Below are 17427 nucleotides of genomic sequence, written 5' to 3'. Positions count from 1 at the left end.
TTCATATGTATGAAAATAATCTTAATCAATTCTAGGGTTTCGGTTTAAACATTAGTAGGATTCGATTTTAAGATTAAGGTTTCAAAGCCTTTAGGAATATAAATCGGATTAAGTGTTTTTAAACATTTAAACATTTCAAGCAATTCAGATTCGAGTTTTAAAACAATCCTAATCATAGCTCTAGGCGATCAATCAAACACTCAAGTTTCAAATCAAAATTAAAACCGATTTTCCAAAATTAGGGTTTTATGGGATTTCGAAAAACTTTGATCTTTGATCAAGGGGATTTGATTTGAGATTCAAAAACCTTTAAGGTTCTGATTTTAATTGATCAATGGATCAATCTCGTTTTTAGGTTTAGATCGAACTTATAGAGCTTCGATTTACTCATAGGGGATTGATCTATTTAACCTATGGCTTTCAGTTTTAGAGATTATCTTTTAGGGTTTCAATCTTTGTAAAACAACCAGGTTCGATTCATGTTCTCAGATTAAGTATGTACCTTTGTTCTTGCAGGTCTGAACCGGACCACCAAAGATCAGAGACGAGCTGAGACGAACAGACGCGGGACGGCTCCTATCGGGTCGCGTTGCCGAGGGCTATCGCGAGCTTGTTTCTTCTCGCGGACGGTTGCGTCTGGTCGGGGATTTGGTCTCAGCTGAACGCAAGCTGAGCTGAGGCTGAGGATGTTGATCACGGACAGGGGACGTCTGAAGCTGAGCTTGATCGGAGTTGAGCTTAATCAGAGTTTGCAAGCCGGAACGCAAGCAAGAACAATTTAGGGTTCTTCGGGATTAGGGTTCCAAAATATCAAGATGGCGCCGCGTATTGTTTCTGCAAGTGTGGGCGTGTATGAGATCGGATCGACAAACGGTTTGCAGGGATGTATTCGCCTCGTCAAGAGCTTCAAGATGATATGTGGCTCGTCGTCTGGTTCCTCAGGGTCTCAGAGATAGATCGATTTTAAGTTGCGCATGATTTAGGGTTTATGTGTGACGGATTTTAGGTTAGGTTTTGTCTCAGGGTTTTTGGAGTCTATCGTGGTGATAACGTGTTGTAATTAGATAGTTTAGAGACTGAATATTTCTGTGTTATTATTAATGATCAAGAGAGTTCCTTTATATAAGGATTACAAAATGAAGATAAATGGAAAGTATCCAAAACCTAAACTCACTAGGATTAGGAAAACTACTAATACATAATAATGGAAAGATTACATCTACTAGGAAAGGAAAGTGTTTCCTTTTCTCCAAGCTTTGTGGCCGCCTTTCTCTCTCCTGAAGTCGGCTCTCTCTCTCTCTCTCCTCTTTCTAGGCTTCGGCCATCTCTCCATCTTCTATGTATTGGGCCGGTCTCGGTCCAGACCTGGTTAATGGCAATCCATTCCATGATTTATAACAGTAACCTTCTATTTTGTATTAATTGCATTTTAATCTTGTTGAATTGTCAACACATAATCTCTCTTCATTGCTTATGTGGCAGCTTTAGAATTAATTTGGACAAATCTTGGACTAACATTTCATTCTCTAGAGAAAATTATTAACTCCACATATTAAGTCTACGTATATAATTATGACTAGCAATAGCAATGTATTTACTACTAACGGGAAAGTAAACAAAAGTTAATTAAATGTGAAAGAATTACAGTATAATCTCTTTAAATTAATACTCTATAAATTAATATACATTAAAAATCTCTATAAAATAACGTAATTTTATAGTCTCAAATTGAGTTTTTGGTTCAATTAGTATATCGATAAATTAATATCTCTGTAAATTAATAAAAAAATTATAGTTTTGGTGTAGTCCCAACGTTATTAATTTATAGAGGTTTCACTGTATAGAATTAACGTTTTCCCTCCATGGTATTTACATATATTGCTATTCAATTTCACTCTTTTCCTATGACCCTCATTAAAGATAATAAGATCATTCGAATTTCAGGCCAAACGTAATATATTCATTCATGTTATTATACACTTTTCTAATGAGAGACATATTCCCTAAACATGTCGGTAAGTTTGACTCGAACAACTTTAATCATTTATATATTAATAGAGAAATATTTTAAAAGTTGTAACCTTAAATTTGTATTAATTAAAAAAAACATTGCTTAGGTGTCACTTAATTAGGATGTCAATTTGGCTTACGTAGCAGCATAAGAATCAATTGAAAAATTAGTAAGTCCAAAATTCAATTGTTAGGAAAACTTATATTAATCCAAATATAAATGTATATGATATGATAAACTTAATACTCAGCGATTTTATTAAATTAATACTTGGACATCAATTTAAAACAAAGTTTGCTATATATTATGGCCTAAGTATTGCATGTTTTTGCTATAATTTTTTTAAGTGTTGGTTTTTTTATTAATAGCAAAGAGACGCTTTAATAATAACAAAATAGCAAAGGGACACAACTATTCAAAATTATTTTGTCAATAAAAGGAAAAAAAAAAGAATATTGCTTGGTTCTCAGGCCTTCTTCGCCTACAAAAATTTATAAAAAGAGTAATACAAAAATTAAGTTGTTTTGCTATTACCAAATGAACTTATATATCAAATATTTTTCCTTGCAACACAATTCTTTAGAACTTAAATTATGAAATTAATATTGAAGATTAAGAAAAAGCTTTGACACATGCTTAATTTTGTTTTGTAGTCTAGGAAAACATTAATAATGACATTTCGTAGTAATTAATGATATACATCACGTTAACCTAACTTTCATCATATACAAAGTATCGATTGCAAACAAATAATACTATCATCTTTTTTATATTTGGACCTTAAGTATAATAATAGCCAGGCTGCAAAATTTTATATTGTCTTAATGTGGCTCATAACCCAACTATACTTCAAATTATAAGCTTAATCTAATTTGTAATTGTTTTTTAATATTTAAATTTTCCATCTTATGTTGTCAAAAAGAAAGTAGAAATCTGATATTTTGAAAATTAGTGTAACTTCAAAATCAAAAATATATAAATTTTATTTACTGATAAATCAGTAAAAGAATATCCAAATGCATCGGCCCAACATATAGATGATTATATAAACAATCAAAATTTTATATATATAAAAACAATTTGATCATATATAAATCTTAAATTTGTCAATATAATTTGTTTAGTTAGAAAACAACTACTTATTTCGGATTATCTATAATTGAGGTCGCTTAAATGTTCTTTTTAATTTCAATTGAGCCGAAGAATGATCAATCGTAAACTGCTGGTATTATTATCGTTAGAAGACAATAAAAATCCTAAAATTTGAACCAAATTTTCGTGATAGACAATTTTAGAATTAAGCTCTTTTGGTAAGTTTAAATTAATTATTTTTATACCAGATTGTTGAAATAAATAAGAAATTTTTCCACCAAGTTAATGCTTCCACCGAATTTTTAAGCTTGGTACAAAATTTGGAAGAAGTTCTATATGGTAAGTTTAATTTAAGATAATAATATACTTTGTCACCAAGTATATAATTTCGACCATTGAAAACAACTTGCCAAATATGTTTGTGGTAGTTATTAAAAAATACATAAATATTGGTTCAATGTATCAGGCTAATATACGGTTTTTAGATAATTCATGCTAATTATTTTAACCAAAAAATCCGAAAACCTACCTATGCGGCTATGCCTACTATATATATACGGTTGAGTTTTCACTTAGAATTATCATCAAATTTTTTCACAACTCTTAATTTATGATTATAGGAATACCAATGATATCACGTTTTAATTGTTTGATTTGGGCTTCTATACTTTTTCTATGTGTACTAAATATTTATAATTAGTTAATTATTCTATGTTGAGAAAAACATAAATACCTAATATATTTTAACCACAAGAACACATGTATTCAGAAATCATCAGATTTTACAATATGAAAACATAAGTTTTTTAATAAATATTTCACCTTGTGCAAAGCGCAGGTCTTATCCTAGTGTGTAGTAATCTTGAAGCATTTCTTGATATTCAATATAGATTTGGATGTTAAATGTAAAAAGAGTAGAATGATGTTAGAGTATTGTGGTTAACCACATTTGAAGGCCTCCTTCATAGTTGCTATGGATGGATGCTTGAAAAACATATAGTAAGAGGAAGTTGTCCAGCTTGGTTTGAGTTGCGGTTGATATGAGTTGAACTTGTGTAATCCAGTCCAATCAAATTTAGTGTTCTCAGTGTAGTGTTTGTTGTTGGATCATGTCTCTTTCTGTTCTTGATTGAAAGTTTTGATTTTTTTTGATGAATTTGTGTAAACTGAGAACATGCTCAACCAAATTTCCATAAAGTTCGTTACTTTGGTCTCTGTTTTTTGCCTCGTGGATATGCTCATATCTCCTTTGCATCCGTATTTAGTTACTTAAATCTCTTTCAGGAGCCAAAAGGTTGTGTAACATCTCTTATTGAACAAGGATGCGCAAGTGGATATGTTGTACATGTCAGATACAAGATTCCAATGAAGAGAAACACTTGAAATCTTCTCAGCAGCAATCCGAAGGTATGTTGTTGCAAGTGTCATGATCTTTTTATATTCAAAGTCCATATAAAGTTTCACAACACAAACGATGTTTAATATTTTTTTTTAAGAACCCGTAATTAATAAACTAATATTGGAGCATAAAATCTAGATGTTTCTTAACTAAAGTTTTTATCAACATTTAATTATTAAAATAATCATTAAGATACCCTAATGGAGTTTGTGGGTTGATGATGCTCTTAATACTGCAAAAAAAATATATATATACATGAAAGAGAGAGAGTGCAGCAAGACTCTAACCAAAGGAAAGGAGGTCACTAATTTCTCTTTTCTAACCATTTGAGCTGCACTTAATTTGTAAATGTGGCCCAAATTTTTTTTATATTATGTGGCCTGAAACTGTTACTTTACCTGGTTTAAAGCAGGAACGTACCTGCCGGGAGGTGTACTTATGAAGATAGCTATTGGAGAAATTAATTCACGAAATTATATGATTAATAATGAACATGTGAAATAAGTAATTGATTACAGTATAATTATGTGGTTCCATAGTGTGTATATAACATAACCACTAAGGCACTGACAAGATCACAAGTAATCAACCAGATACAAACAAGCGAATTGATTTCAAAGCATCATAATTATTAACTTTCGAATTAAAATTTTATGAATAATAACATATTCAGATTGATCATTAGCATTGGCTGAGTTACACATTTTAAGATGCCTTTTAAAAAAATATGCTTTTCTTCCAGTAAACCCAAGACATCTCCCGCTCGGTGGTTATAAACAGTTCTTAAAGGTCTTCGTACAATAGTTTAGTAAGAAAATCATCGTACATTCACAAAGATCCAATGATGCTTTTGTTTTCTTGCATAATTTAAATCGACTTGTTTTGTAATTTAAAAATGAAAATGGGTTATTAGGAACAGCCTAACAACAGGCGTGGCGATGTTTCTACGGTGATCTGAGAAGACCTAAACACATGCTAAAGATGGCCCACTAGACAGTCTGTGTTCACCTTCTGCTTCATTTCTTTTTTCTTTTTTTTTTGAAAAGAGCTTCATTTCTTTTTTCACATCTTGTTTTTTCTTCTAATAACGTTCTTTTATGTCCAACATTATTAAGTTCTTATTAATAGTTTGGCACGAACATGTTAATCTATGATTAGTTTATATGAATATTATCAACCATTTTCAATCAGCTAAACCGCTTTCCTAGAGCTCACCAAAATCCGGCAAATCCAACGTTCTCCCACGACAATCCACATAAATTCAGTCCATCCGCGAATCGCGAAAACATTATCGTAAACAAATGTTATATCACATTTAGTATATCGTTGCATTGCACTATATGACTATGAACGTTCATTAATTGATGCAAACAATTATAAAAGCATTTGTAAGCAAACACTAAATTAGGTGCTAGATTTTATTGTAAAGAAACTAAATTAGGTGCTATTTTTTTTAGGTGCTAATTTTTAAATAACATAAAATTTAAATATGAAGAAAATAAATAGAAAATAAGCAGACATCCATCTGCTTTGATCTCAGACATTAAGCAAACTCTTAGAGCAAAGTTGGACTTCCTCTCTCGTGCGCAAAGAAACCATCCGTCGACTATAACCTTCTTATCGACTTGGCTTTTGTATTTTGAGTAAAAATTTTTTTTTTTTTTGAAAAGGTATATTGAGTAAGTTTTTTTAGCGCATTCTTTTTTTTTTTTTGTATCCAGGTCGTCTCTAATCTGTTGTTGTTAGGCTATAATCATGTGAAATCCCTTGTAATTTCTTCATATTTATAAAAATGGAATATCCAGTTAAAAAAAGTCATGCATGTCTCTCAATAACATGCTGTTTAGTAAAACTTTGTGTCATTAAGAGAAACAGCATACGCCTAAATATTGTTTTCAAGAAAAAGTTGTTAGTCATTTTGATAAGAAGAAATATATTTTGATATTTTATTCTATGCTACTCCAACTATTATCTCGTTTATATTTGGAGTATCATAAAATTAAGGATCAAATTTGCGAGAGTTAATTAAGAAAATGACACAATATTTGTCTAAATATCATTTTACTTAAATTACCTCTCAAAAATATATTTGATCCTTAATTTTATGATACTCCAAATATTATCTCTCACTATACGCCAAATGTATATTTGATCCTGAACTTACAAGACAAATACACGCAAAACAAATAAAACTAACTTATAAATAGCGTTTCCCATCATTAACTTCTGTTCACAAATCGTGTCACCGAATACCAAAAAGAAAACGCAAACGCGATTTCTCTCTTCTCTCTCTGATTCTCTCGTCCATGGCGGACATCGACATCAGCACCGGAAACGAGCCGCTGATCAACCGCGAGAACAACAGAAACAAGATCTTTAATCGCTGCATCTCGCACCAGCAAGACGAGCTACAGAGCTTCCGTAAATACCTGAGATGGATGTGCGTGGACCACTCGAGTCCATGGACTGCGATCCTCTCGTGGACCATGTTCGTCGTCTTCGCCCTCGTGGTTCCTGCGATCTCTCACTTCCTCCTCGCTTGCGCTGACTGCGACAGTTACCATTCAAGACCGTATGACTCCGTCGTACAGCTGTCTCTAAGCAGCGTCGCAGCCGTCTCTTTTCTCTGCCTCACTAGATTCGTCAGCAAGTATGGTCTCCGACGGTTCCTCTTCTTCGATAAGTTATGGGACGAGAGCGAAACCGTACGCAGAAACTACACCAATCAACTCAATGTGAGTTTATAAAAAAAATTAAATTTATTTTTTTTTAGTTTCTGCCGTTTCTTTGAATTCATAAAAAAATTTATTACAGAACTGAACTGGTAAAAGACAAATCTGTTGTGTTCTGTTAGAAAATTTTGGATCGTACTTCTTCCGGATCATGTCGGAGTATGTTGAAGCTAAAGTACAATAAATCTTTTTTTTCGCTAATGGTGTAAAGTGTAAAACAAGTAATCTCTGCCACATAAAAAAATAAAGTTGAAAACAGCAATTATTGTAGAATTTTCTTATGGCAGGCAAATAAAGTGTACAAAGAATATAGACAAGATGAACAAAAATAATAGAACAAATGAAAAGATAGGGGGAAGAATCATCATGATTCATGAATATTATAAAGTTAGGAAACTACTAGACGCATCTTTAAGGGTTGAGTATCGTAAACAAAAGAAAATATAATTATTATACGATAGTGATTTTCTTCCTTAACTTTTTTAGGCAAATAGCCTATCCCCTTATAAAACATACATGAAATGTTGACTAATACAATAAATACATAAAATCTCTAAATATTTAAACTTGTTACCAATTTTTTTCAATATGATCAATTTATCAAAATCATAAACAATACTCCCTATGTTTCTCAATAAGTGTCACTATGACAATTTTCACAAAAAAATCCCTAAAATATATGTAAGTTGTTCTTAGTTACATTTTTCTAACCAATAGTATTTGAGATAAATAAAATTATTTATAAAATCAATGCAGTTTGCAATTAATTTTTAGCTGAAAGTAAGTATAATTTGCATTGGAATTGTAAATTGATATTTTTTATGTAACAAAAAAACTATTAGAATGACATTTATTATGAAACGGAAGGAATACTAATTTTCGTGTACGGTAAAACACCGGTTTAATCTGACTTAAAATTGATTTAACTATTTTTTTAGTTTATTGGTGAAATCATATGACGTCACTTTGATGTTTTATTAAACCAACATTCCACATGTTACTCAAGTCAGCAAAATTTAAACAAATTTACAGTTTTGATAATATCATATAGCAAATTCAATATTTAGGTGGTTCATGTATTGTGACATTAATCAAGTCCAGAACTTTGGTGAATTCTCTGTAGTTGATTTACCATATTACTTATTCCACAAGCATTATCATCTGAATCAAATTTTATTAAATGTGCTTTGCTTCTGCAGACGTCGCTTCATATTGTCTCCTACTTCGTTATCCCTTGTTTCTTAGCAATGAGTGCTTACAAAATATGGTGGTACGCTTCAGGTGGATCTCAAATACCGTTTTTAGGAAACGTTATCTTAAGCGATACTGTCGCTTGTGTTATGGAGCTTTGTTCTTGGCTTTACCGAACAACCGTAATCTTCCTTGTCTGTGTTCTCTTCCGTCTCATTTGCCATCTTCAGATCCTTCGCCTACAGGACTTTGCTAAGCTCTTTCAGATTGATTCGGATGTTGGTTCTATCTTGTCTGAACATCTTCGTATAAGACGTCATCTGAGAATCATCAGCCATAGATATCGTTCTTTCATTCTATGCTTGTTAGTTCTTGTCACTGGAAGTCAGTTTTCTTCTCTGCTTATTACTACCAAAGCTTACACTGAAGTTAATATGTACAGAGCTGGAGAACTCGCAGTAAGTTTCCTTCACTCATATAGGATCGGATCTGTGATTTAGTTAGAAAAAAAAAAAATATATATATATATAGGTTAATCTTAATATAAAAAATAGGTAATCTAGGAGTTATGTGACATATGTATAATAACTCTTTAAAATTTGGGGGTCAAGACGAATAATTCATCTGGATGTGTCCAGAACTAGCCATGTTCACTCACTATATATAGTAATGCCTGTTTCTGAATATACCCATTTCGAGAAACTCATTTTGTGTGCTTTTCTATCTTCAGCTTTGTTCCATGACATTAGTCACTGCATTGCTCATACTATTAAGAAGTGCGTCAAAGATCACACACAAGGCTCAAGCAGTGACATGCTTAGCTGCGAAATGGCATGTATGCGCAACGTTAGAGTCTTTTGAGATAGCAGATGGAGAGACTCCAACTTTGGTTGCTAGAAACAGCAATAGCAATAAAGGCAATGATGTTATTACGTTAGCAGAATCAGATAGTGACGATTATGGTGATGAAGAAGATGATCTAGACAATAATAACATCATTCCTGCTTATGCTTTCAGTACCATCTCATTCCAAAAACGACAAGCTCTAGGTAAATAAACAAAAAATATCTTCTGATGCCTTTTGTCATAATGGTTTACTTGACTATGTCTGGTTGGATTTTTTTGTTTGTTTGTAGTGAGTTACTTCGAGAATAACAGAGCAGGAATCACAGTTTATGGATTTACACTTGATAGAGGTACACTCCATACAATTTTCGGACTTGAATTGTCTCTTGTTCTCTGGCTTCTTGGTAAAACCATTGGCATTTCTTGAATCTCTTATCTGAGGTCATCAATAATGTTTTTGCACTATTATCACTTTGAAATTCTTTCTTTTTTCTTTTTCACTGTAAATTAGTTATATTTGCTTTAAGTACGTCAATGTATTCTTATTGTTATAGAGTTCATGTTATTGTAAATTAGATTCAAAATAAAAAAGTTCTTTTTTTTTTTTTTGAATGAATGTTAAATTTTTTCGATCCAAAAACGTTGTTACAAAGAATGCTGCTTTACTTCTACCAAAAAATGGCTAAAAAAACTGAATTTACACTTGAGTAATCTGATTAACTTGTGTGGTAAGCAAACCAGACTGACATTGCTCTTTTCCTTTTTTACATTTGTCTTTTAAAAGCTGCAAATGATTGTACTCTTAGCAAAATAAATATAAAATTTATGCTCAGTGTCTTGCATCACAATTACATCATGTTAGTAAATGATTTAGGAATATTATATATAACGGTACAGTCAATCACGGAGTTATCTAACAAGAGTGTCCTAGAAAAGGTTCAAGCTTAAAACTACAAAATAACAACTGAATCATTCACTAATTACGAGTCTCCGAGTGAGATACCGGTTCTGAAGGATCATCACACTCAGCATCTTTCACTACAAGACCTTCTGATTCATTGTTAGTATCCACTAGGTTCTCCCATTTCGCGTGTGGTCACACCAGCAATGGATCGAATTGATCTATGTGAAATCTTTCTATTTGTTCTTGTCATATCTTAAGCCAAGAAACTGAATGAACGGAAAGAAGGAAGATCAAACCTTACCTAGAATAGACAAAGCACAAGTGTAGAAATTGGCAAAGATGTGTTTCTTTTTCCTGCTTTCTTTGTTGGATTTGTAAGATTATTATTATTAAGGGGAGATATATTTTTGGGTAACCATCCAATCATATAGTTTTAAGTTGTACATGTGAATCAACTGTTCTGGTTATCATTTGCTTATGTTCCAAACAATAAAATTTTCGTCTCTAGCTGATTTGAGTCGGTATAACAAATTTGAAGAATTAGCTTTAACTTAGTGGTGATTATGTATGATATCTGAACTAGTTAAACAATACGTAGATTTGTAGGATATGTCACATGAATACAGGATAGTTTTGTTTCTATGCATGGCAAGATTAGTGGTATTTTCATAGAAGGGCCCTTAGAGCATTGTTTACTGCAGGTCTCTTAGGTTGGATCTCTTATCGTAATATAAGATACGGTCTTTTAGCTTTTAACTAAAAAACTAAAAGACATCTCTTATATCTCTTATTTAAGAAACGTCTCTTAGTTTTTTAGTTAAAAATTAAGAGACTGTATCTTATATTACGCTAAAAAATTTAACCTAAGCGACTTATAATAAACATGCTTTTAAAGTAGTAGCATGGAAATATTTGTTAGTTTCAAAAGTCTTGCAAAGAAATCATAAATGATGACTTTGTAATTCCTTTATTTTTATGATGACTTTGTAATTCCTTTATTCTGACTGCGCACGAATTGAAGGAATTATTTGTCCCGACAGTGTTACTCGTGAGGCGACAAAAGAAACAAACAAAGAGAAAATGAGAAATTAAATTACTAGTACTTTTTTTTGTGCAACATTGAATTACTAGTATATGGTTTGAAATAAAAGTAAAATAAATGAATAAATAAATGAGAGTTCAAGTGTAAATTGTAGGTTGTTTCTGAAAATCTTCAAAAGAACCGCGTAATATGGTCAAACGCTTTAAAAGCGAAAGTTGGGGCCATTCAATTGGTCGGTGTTTTGGTTGTGAATGAAAGTTGTAACGTGTGAACATTCGCGTACACACCCTGTGGCTCTGTGCTGGTGGTCCTCGAGCGTCCATATCAATTTTGTTCTTGTTGGAACTTAGTTTAACTTTTTTTGTTTTTTTTTGGTAACAATGTTAAAACCTTCTTTTTGTTGAAGTTGCATTGCCATTCAAACCTCTTTTATCTTTGCACAAGTTGCATTGCCATTCAACCAACAAGTTCCTTAGCCAACTCTCACATTTATTCAAACACACACATACACGGTGAATTCTTGCAAATGGATATTTGATCTCAATCATTTAGTTTGGTGAGAGAAAATGGTTTAATGTGAAGAAAAATGGGTTTCAAATGCATTATTTATAGTGATTCACACTCAAAAATATGAGCAAGATCATTATGCAAAATTTATCTAAGAAAAAGACCAATTCATGCATATAATGTCTTGTTCTCATCATTCTACTCTTTTCTTAAGTAGTATCAAGTTCTATCCATCTTTTTTTTCATTCTCAAACCCAAAATACACTCACTTTCATCTCTCACCCAATGAACACTCTTTTCTCTCCTTTGATTTAAACCAACTAGGGACTCAATCTTTTTGGCTCAGCTCTTTTCTTCTTTGATTTTTTTTTTAATTTGGGAGGGTGTTCTATTTATACTCTAGAGCTTCTCTTTTCTAACTTTCTTTGTCCCTAGGGGTTTCTTTTCTTTAAGCACTCTTTTTGGTTCATTTCTTTCATTCAATCTCTCTCATTCCCAAGATCAAAAGAATTTAAGCTCACAAACCCAAAAACCATCCTAGAGGCTAGCTCAAATGAAGTCCTAATGCTAGCCAAAGATGAGAACAACCCCATTGTCGCTCCTAATACTCTCAAAATTTTGCACATGACATGCTATCAATAAAAGACCTCACTCAACCAAATTAATGTTGGCTTCAAAAAATGGTGAGGGTTAATGGGTATGGAGTGCCATTTGGGTTAACAAAGATTGGTACAAAGAGAGAAAGATAACCCAAATGTGTATAATATCCATGATCAAGTATGCAAATGTCCATATGCAAGAGAAATTAAGTTCATTAAGCCTTAGTTCATTTGGAGTTGGTTTCAAGAACAATGTCAATCATCAAGCAAACAACATGTTTCAAGAAGAGTTTTCAAGGCTCGAAGCTTACAAGCTTTTTCAAGAGATGCTTGAGCTACTTGATATGTTTAGCTAGGATGTCAAATTGAGTTCTAGACATGTGTTCTATACAAGGTTTCTCCCTATTCATGAATGCAACCTATATGCTCTAGACTCAATCCTAAAAATGCAAGTGATGCAACTACATGCTTCTTTTTGTGTTTTTCAAGTTTTTCAAATTTTTTTTTTTGGTTTTTCTATGCAAATATGCATGTGCAATGCAAGACTCAATGCAATATTATCAAAGCAAACATGATCAAATACTTGGTACATCCCCCAAACTTAGTTCACACAGTCTCTGTGTTAGTAAGTTGAAAGAGATACCCAAAAGAAAGAATAAATGCAAAGAAAAACTGGTATATACAATGGAAAGGTTGGAATGGTACCTCAAGCGGAGAGTGGAGAAGGAGGATCCTTCCCACTTTCAAGAGTGATGGTGAGGACTTGAGAGAGAAGCTCTTGAAGCTTGATTGGATCATCTTGGAGCTGTGAAGTGATGATGGCCTTTGCAATTGAGAATGGTGTAGACTTTCCCTTGCATTTGATCTTGTACTCAATAGCTCCATCCTTGAACTTCATTGGGTGAAGAGTGAGAGTGTGTGGCATCATATCAAGAGGTGAAGAGTGAGGTTCTTTCATCATCTTCTTCTTGCCATGAGCAGCCTTTGTGGCTCTACTCACCTCCTCTTTTGTAGCATTTTCCAAGTGCTCATCACACATCTCTTTAGAGGACTCTCCATCAAGACATTCTTTTCTACTAACAACCATTTCATCCTTGATCTTTTCAATGGAAGGTTCTCCACAAGTGATGGTTCCACAATACTCAAAATTTATCATTGGAGACTTGATTGGGTAGGAGACAGCTAGTTTTGTTCACATTGAGGAGTGTGACCTTCTTGTTGGCAAAGTCAATGCAAGCTCCTACTGTTGTGAGAAATGGTGTGCCAAGGATCAATGAGACTCTCTTCTCAGTTGCCATCTTCAAAACAGTGAGATCAATAGGGATGGTGCAGTCTCCAATCTTCATAGGGTAGTCTTTGATTAAGCCTAATGGAGTTGTTGAAGAAGAGTCTCCAAACATGAGTGAAGATGTGTTTGGCTCCATGTTCTCAATCCCAAGACTCTTCACCATCTCCATTGAGATCACATTCACACTTGCACCAGAATCAACAAGAGCATCATCAAGTGTGAACTTACCAAGGGAGCAAGACAAGGTGAACTTCCCTTGGGTTTCTAGTATTGGAATAGACTTTGGTGTGACTGGTGGATCAAGCTGCATAGTATAGATGTTTAAGAGCTCTCCTACTTCTTCTTTGTGAGCTAGAATGTCCTTGATGAGCATCATTTAGACATGAGCATCATGCATATTCGATATCTGTGGAAGCTTGACTCCTACATCTCCCATGTCTTTTCTGAACTTGGAGATCACCATCTTTTAAGCTTTAGTGAGGAACCTTTGTGGAAATGGGAGCTTGTCATAAGGTGATTGCTCAACCACATGAGCTTCTTCTAACTGAACCTCCTTCAATTGCGTTATAGCTTTCCCAATAACCGGTTTCTCAACCTTGAGTCTAACTGGTTGCAAAACCTTTCCCTCAACCTTCTTTACAGTTTGTATCTCAACCCTTTCCACAATCTTGTGTTCAACCTTCTCCAAAATCATTGCTTCAGCCTTGGCAACAACTTCTGTTCCATACATGAGTCTTTCAATCTGATCTTTCTCTTTCTCATGATCACTCAACTCAATCTCAGAAGTAGTAGAGAGGATAACATTGCAATACTCTTTGGGATTCTTCTCTGATTTTCCTGGTAGAGATCTCATTGGGCTCTTAGAGGTTGAAGGCATAGAGGCAAACTGATTCTCCAAAGCCTTGAAGTGAGAGGAGAGTTGTAGGAACTTGTTGTTGAGGTCATTGTAGCTTCCATCAACTTTGGTGTGAAGGTTCTTCAGCTCATATCCAATGTGCTTTTCACTTCTAGTTTGGGACTCCAAGATCTGCTTCAACATTGCACCAGTGCTACTCTCTTGTGGAGCAGAAGTAGAAGATCCGGCTTGGCCTTGTGTAGACTGATTTCCTTTGGAGGAGAAGCCTTGAGAGTAGTTTTGCCTAGCTTGGTAACCACCTTGTTGGTTGTTGTAGAAAGGCTTTTGTTGGTAGTTGTTGTACTGGAAATTAGGCTCTTTCTTGTACCATGTCCCATTAGCATTCACAAAACATAGCTCTTCTTGACCTTCTAGACCATCAACTTCATGAACCACAACTGTCTCCTCTTGTTTCTGCTCACCAACAAAGTTTACTTTCTCTTGTTTAGCCCTATCCGAAAGAAGCAAATTCATCTTATCTTGTAAAGCCTTCAACTCTCTCTTTGTGTTTGTATCATCACCTCCACTGCCTCTGTTGATTCTATCATGCTCATCACTGTAGACTGAATCACTCGTAGCCATATTCTCTACAAGCTCCAAAGCATCTACTTCAGTTATCCCCAAGAAGAAACCATTGCTAGCAGTATCAAGCTGGCTTCTAAACTTGGGCAAATCACCTCTGTAGAAAGTACTAAGCAAACTCTCCATATTGAAGCCATGATGAGGAAATTGAGAGATGTAGCTGTTGAACCTTTCCCATGCTTCTCCAAAGCCTTCAAGATTCTTTTGATGAAATCCAGAGATTTCATTCATTAGCTTAGCAGTTCTTGAAGTAGAGAAGAACTTGGTGAGGAAAGCTTTATTGCATTCATCTCATGTTGTGATTGAATCTCTTGAAAGACTCTTCTCCCATGTGTGAGCTTTGTCTCCCAAAGAGAATGGAAACAACCTTAGCTTGAATGCATCTTCAGAGACACCATTGATCTTTGTAGTTCCACACATCTTATCAAAGTTATCCAAGTGGTCTAGTGGATCCTCCAAGGTAAGACAATGGTACTTGTTGCTCTGGATCATGTTTATCAAGTTTGACTTGATCTCAAAGTTGTTGTTTTCCACAGCTGGTGCTCTAATGCCAGCTCTATGCCCATGGATATTGGGCTCATCATGGGTGTCAATAGCTCTAGCTTGGCGTTGTGGGTGTTGTGAACTAAGGTTGTCAGCTCCTTGGCCATTACCCTCTCCATCTTGAGGCTGATTCTGATGTTGATCCATCACAAACCCCAATCTGTCTAAGTGAGCTTGTTGCTCTTCTTCTCTTCTCCTCCTTACAATCTCCCTTTCAAGTGCTCTAATGTCTTTAACTCTTGGAACTAGGTCTGTTGGGTCTCTGCTCCGCAAGTTCATGCACCTGAGATACAAAAGGCTAGGAAAGAGAATCAATAACTAGATATAAGAAAAATAAGACTTAGTCTCAAGTAAGGACCAAATCTCAATGTCAAAATCAACTTAGAATTGGCAACGGCGCCAAATTTGAAATGGACTTTTCAAGGGTCCTAATTCAAATCATGTAGTATTTAAGATGTCAATCCATTTCTAAGTTTTTTTATGCAAAGGGAATGCAGGTTCAAACTTAATCTAAGTGCATTCAGTTCAATGAAGTGGTTTGATTAAACTAACAAGATTCTAACACAACTAACTAGCAACTTTCAATCAAATGGATATAGGAGGAATCATAGGCATAGGATTCTGATTTCAGATGACTAAGATTTAATCTAAAATGGAAAGGTTTCAATTAACACATTTTCCTAAGTCTAGATAGCAATTCTAAGCAAGTTCTTTTCCAAGACAAAACCTCATTTACTCTCATTGATCAAACATCAAATTCCTTTGGTTTGTGTCAATCAAGCAATCATTAAGAACAAATCATTCAACTTTCTAAACTCCCCTAACATCAAATTCCTTTGGTACGGTAAGTTAAGAGCATGTTGAGTTGGCTCAGACATTTCATCGAACACCTTCCGGGCAATGAAATGTCTAGAGTTCTAATCTAAAATGGCCAACTCTAGATTAGCGTTAAGATCACTCAATCAAGCAAGAAAACATATTAATCTACTCTAAAACATTCTAGATCATCACTTAATCATCCTAATCATCCTGGCCCATGAATCCAAAGATGACTACTCACTCATTATCATGGTAGACACTAAATCATTAGTTGATCTAAGTCTAAACATGATTAATGATCAAATCAATCAAGTAAACACAAGAGAAATTGATCAAGATTAGATCTTTCACCTAAAGGTGGCTTTTTGATTAGATAGAAAACAAGATATAAACCTAACATTAGGTTTAGAGAGTATTTATATGACTTCTAAAACCTAGTGGGCTCAGTCAACAACCTGAAAGGCCCAAATAAAACATAAATTTTCGATCAGAAGAAGAGAAACGCGCGCGGGTTGATGAAATCGCTCCACCAGGTCGCTCCGGCTCTCGAAAGTCGTCGACGAGAGGTTGAGTTCGGAGCGGGTGCCTCACCTCGCTCCGGGACGTCGCTCCAATCGCTTTGTCCGCAACTCCATATGGCGCGCGGGTTAATGAGGTCGCTCCCACTTCCCGCTCCAGCTTCAAAGTTCGTCGACTAAGATGCATCGCTCAGAGAGGGTGCCGAACCCCGCTGCAGGATGTCGTGCTGCCTTCGTTTTGTCTGGAGCGGGTGTCGTAGGTCGCTCCCATTGCCCGCTCCGGTGCTCTACTCGCTCAAACAACACTTTCCACTCCCTTTTTGATCCCAAATGCTTCCAAGTACCTCCAAGAACTCTAATGGACACTCCAACACCTGATAAAGACTTATGCAATACAAAAAGGAAACTAAAGTGTATAATCTCTAATCTAAATGATCAAAACATGCAAGAATGAAGAGT

At 34.5% G+C, this 17427-nt stretch overlaps 2 protein-coding genes and 1 non-coding gene across 3 annotated transcripts; 2 read left to right on the top strand and 1 right to left on the bottom strand.

Moving 5' to 3' along the window:
• The first annotated feature begins 6631 nt into the window (after window positions 1-6631).
• Window positions 6632-9872, top strand: LOC106402952. The gene is made up of 4 exons (XM_013843775.3): window positions 6632-7237; window positions 8434-8883; window positions 9156-9474; window positions 9562-9872. The coding sequence occupies exons 1-4, from the start codon at window positions 6809-6811 to the stop codon at window positions 9696-9698; spliced, it is 1335 nt and encodes a 444-aa protein (XP_013699229.1). The 5' UTR covers window positions 6632-6808; the 3' UTR covers window positions 9699-9872.
• Window positions 9873-14077: 4205 nt separating this feature from the next.
• On the bottom strand, window positions 14078-15319 carry LOC106404268. The gene has a single exon (XM_013844999.2). It carries the CDS (start codon window positions 15317-15319, stop codon window positions 14078-14080), a length of 1242 nt encoding a protein of 413 aa, XP_013700453.1.
• LOC125589331 lies at window positions 15219-15325 on the top strand. The gene has a single exon (XR_007325519.1). It is a non-coding gene; the product is annotated as a small nucleolar RNA R71 (small nucleolar RNA).
• The last annotated feature ends 2102 nt before the right edge of the window (window positions 15326-17427 follow it).

The sequence above is a fragment of the Brassica napus genome, chromosome C6, assembly GCF_020379485.1.
Source record: "Brassica napus cultivar Da-Ae chromosome C6, Da-Ae, whole genome shotgun sequence".
Lineage (NCBI taxonomy): Eukaryota > Viridiplantae > Streptophyta > Magnoliopsida > Brassicales > Brassicaceae > Brassica > Brassica napus.
This window is presented reverse-complemented; position numbering and strand designations above follow the sequence as displayed.

Bases quoted from the DNA above. Each gene is read 5' to 3' on its own strand.
- LOC106402952 (XM_013843775.3), top strand. From the start codon at position 6,809: ATGGCGGACATCGACATCAGCACCGGAAACGAGCCGCTGATCAACCGC. The intron at 8,884-9,155 runs GTAAGTTTCCTT...TTCTATCTTCAG, and splicing joins ACAGAGCTGGAGAACTCGCA to CTTTGTTCCATGACATTAGT. The intron at 9,475-9,561 runs GTAAATAAACAA...GTTTGTTTGTAG, and splicing joins CCAAAAACGACAAGCTCTAG to TGAGTTACTTCGAGAATAAC.
- LOC106404268 (XM_013844999.2), bottom strand. From the start codon at position 15,319: ATGAATGAAATCTCTGGATTTCATCAAAAGAATCTTGAAGGCTTTGGA.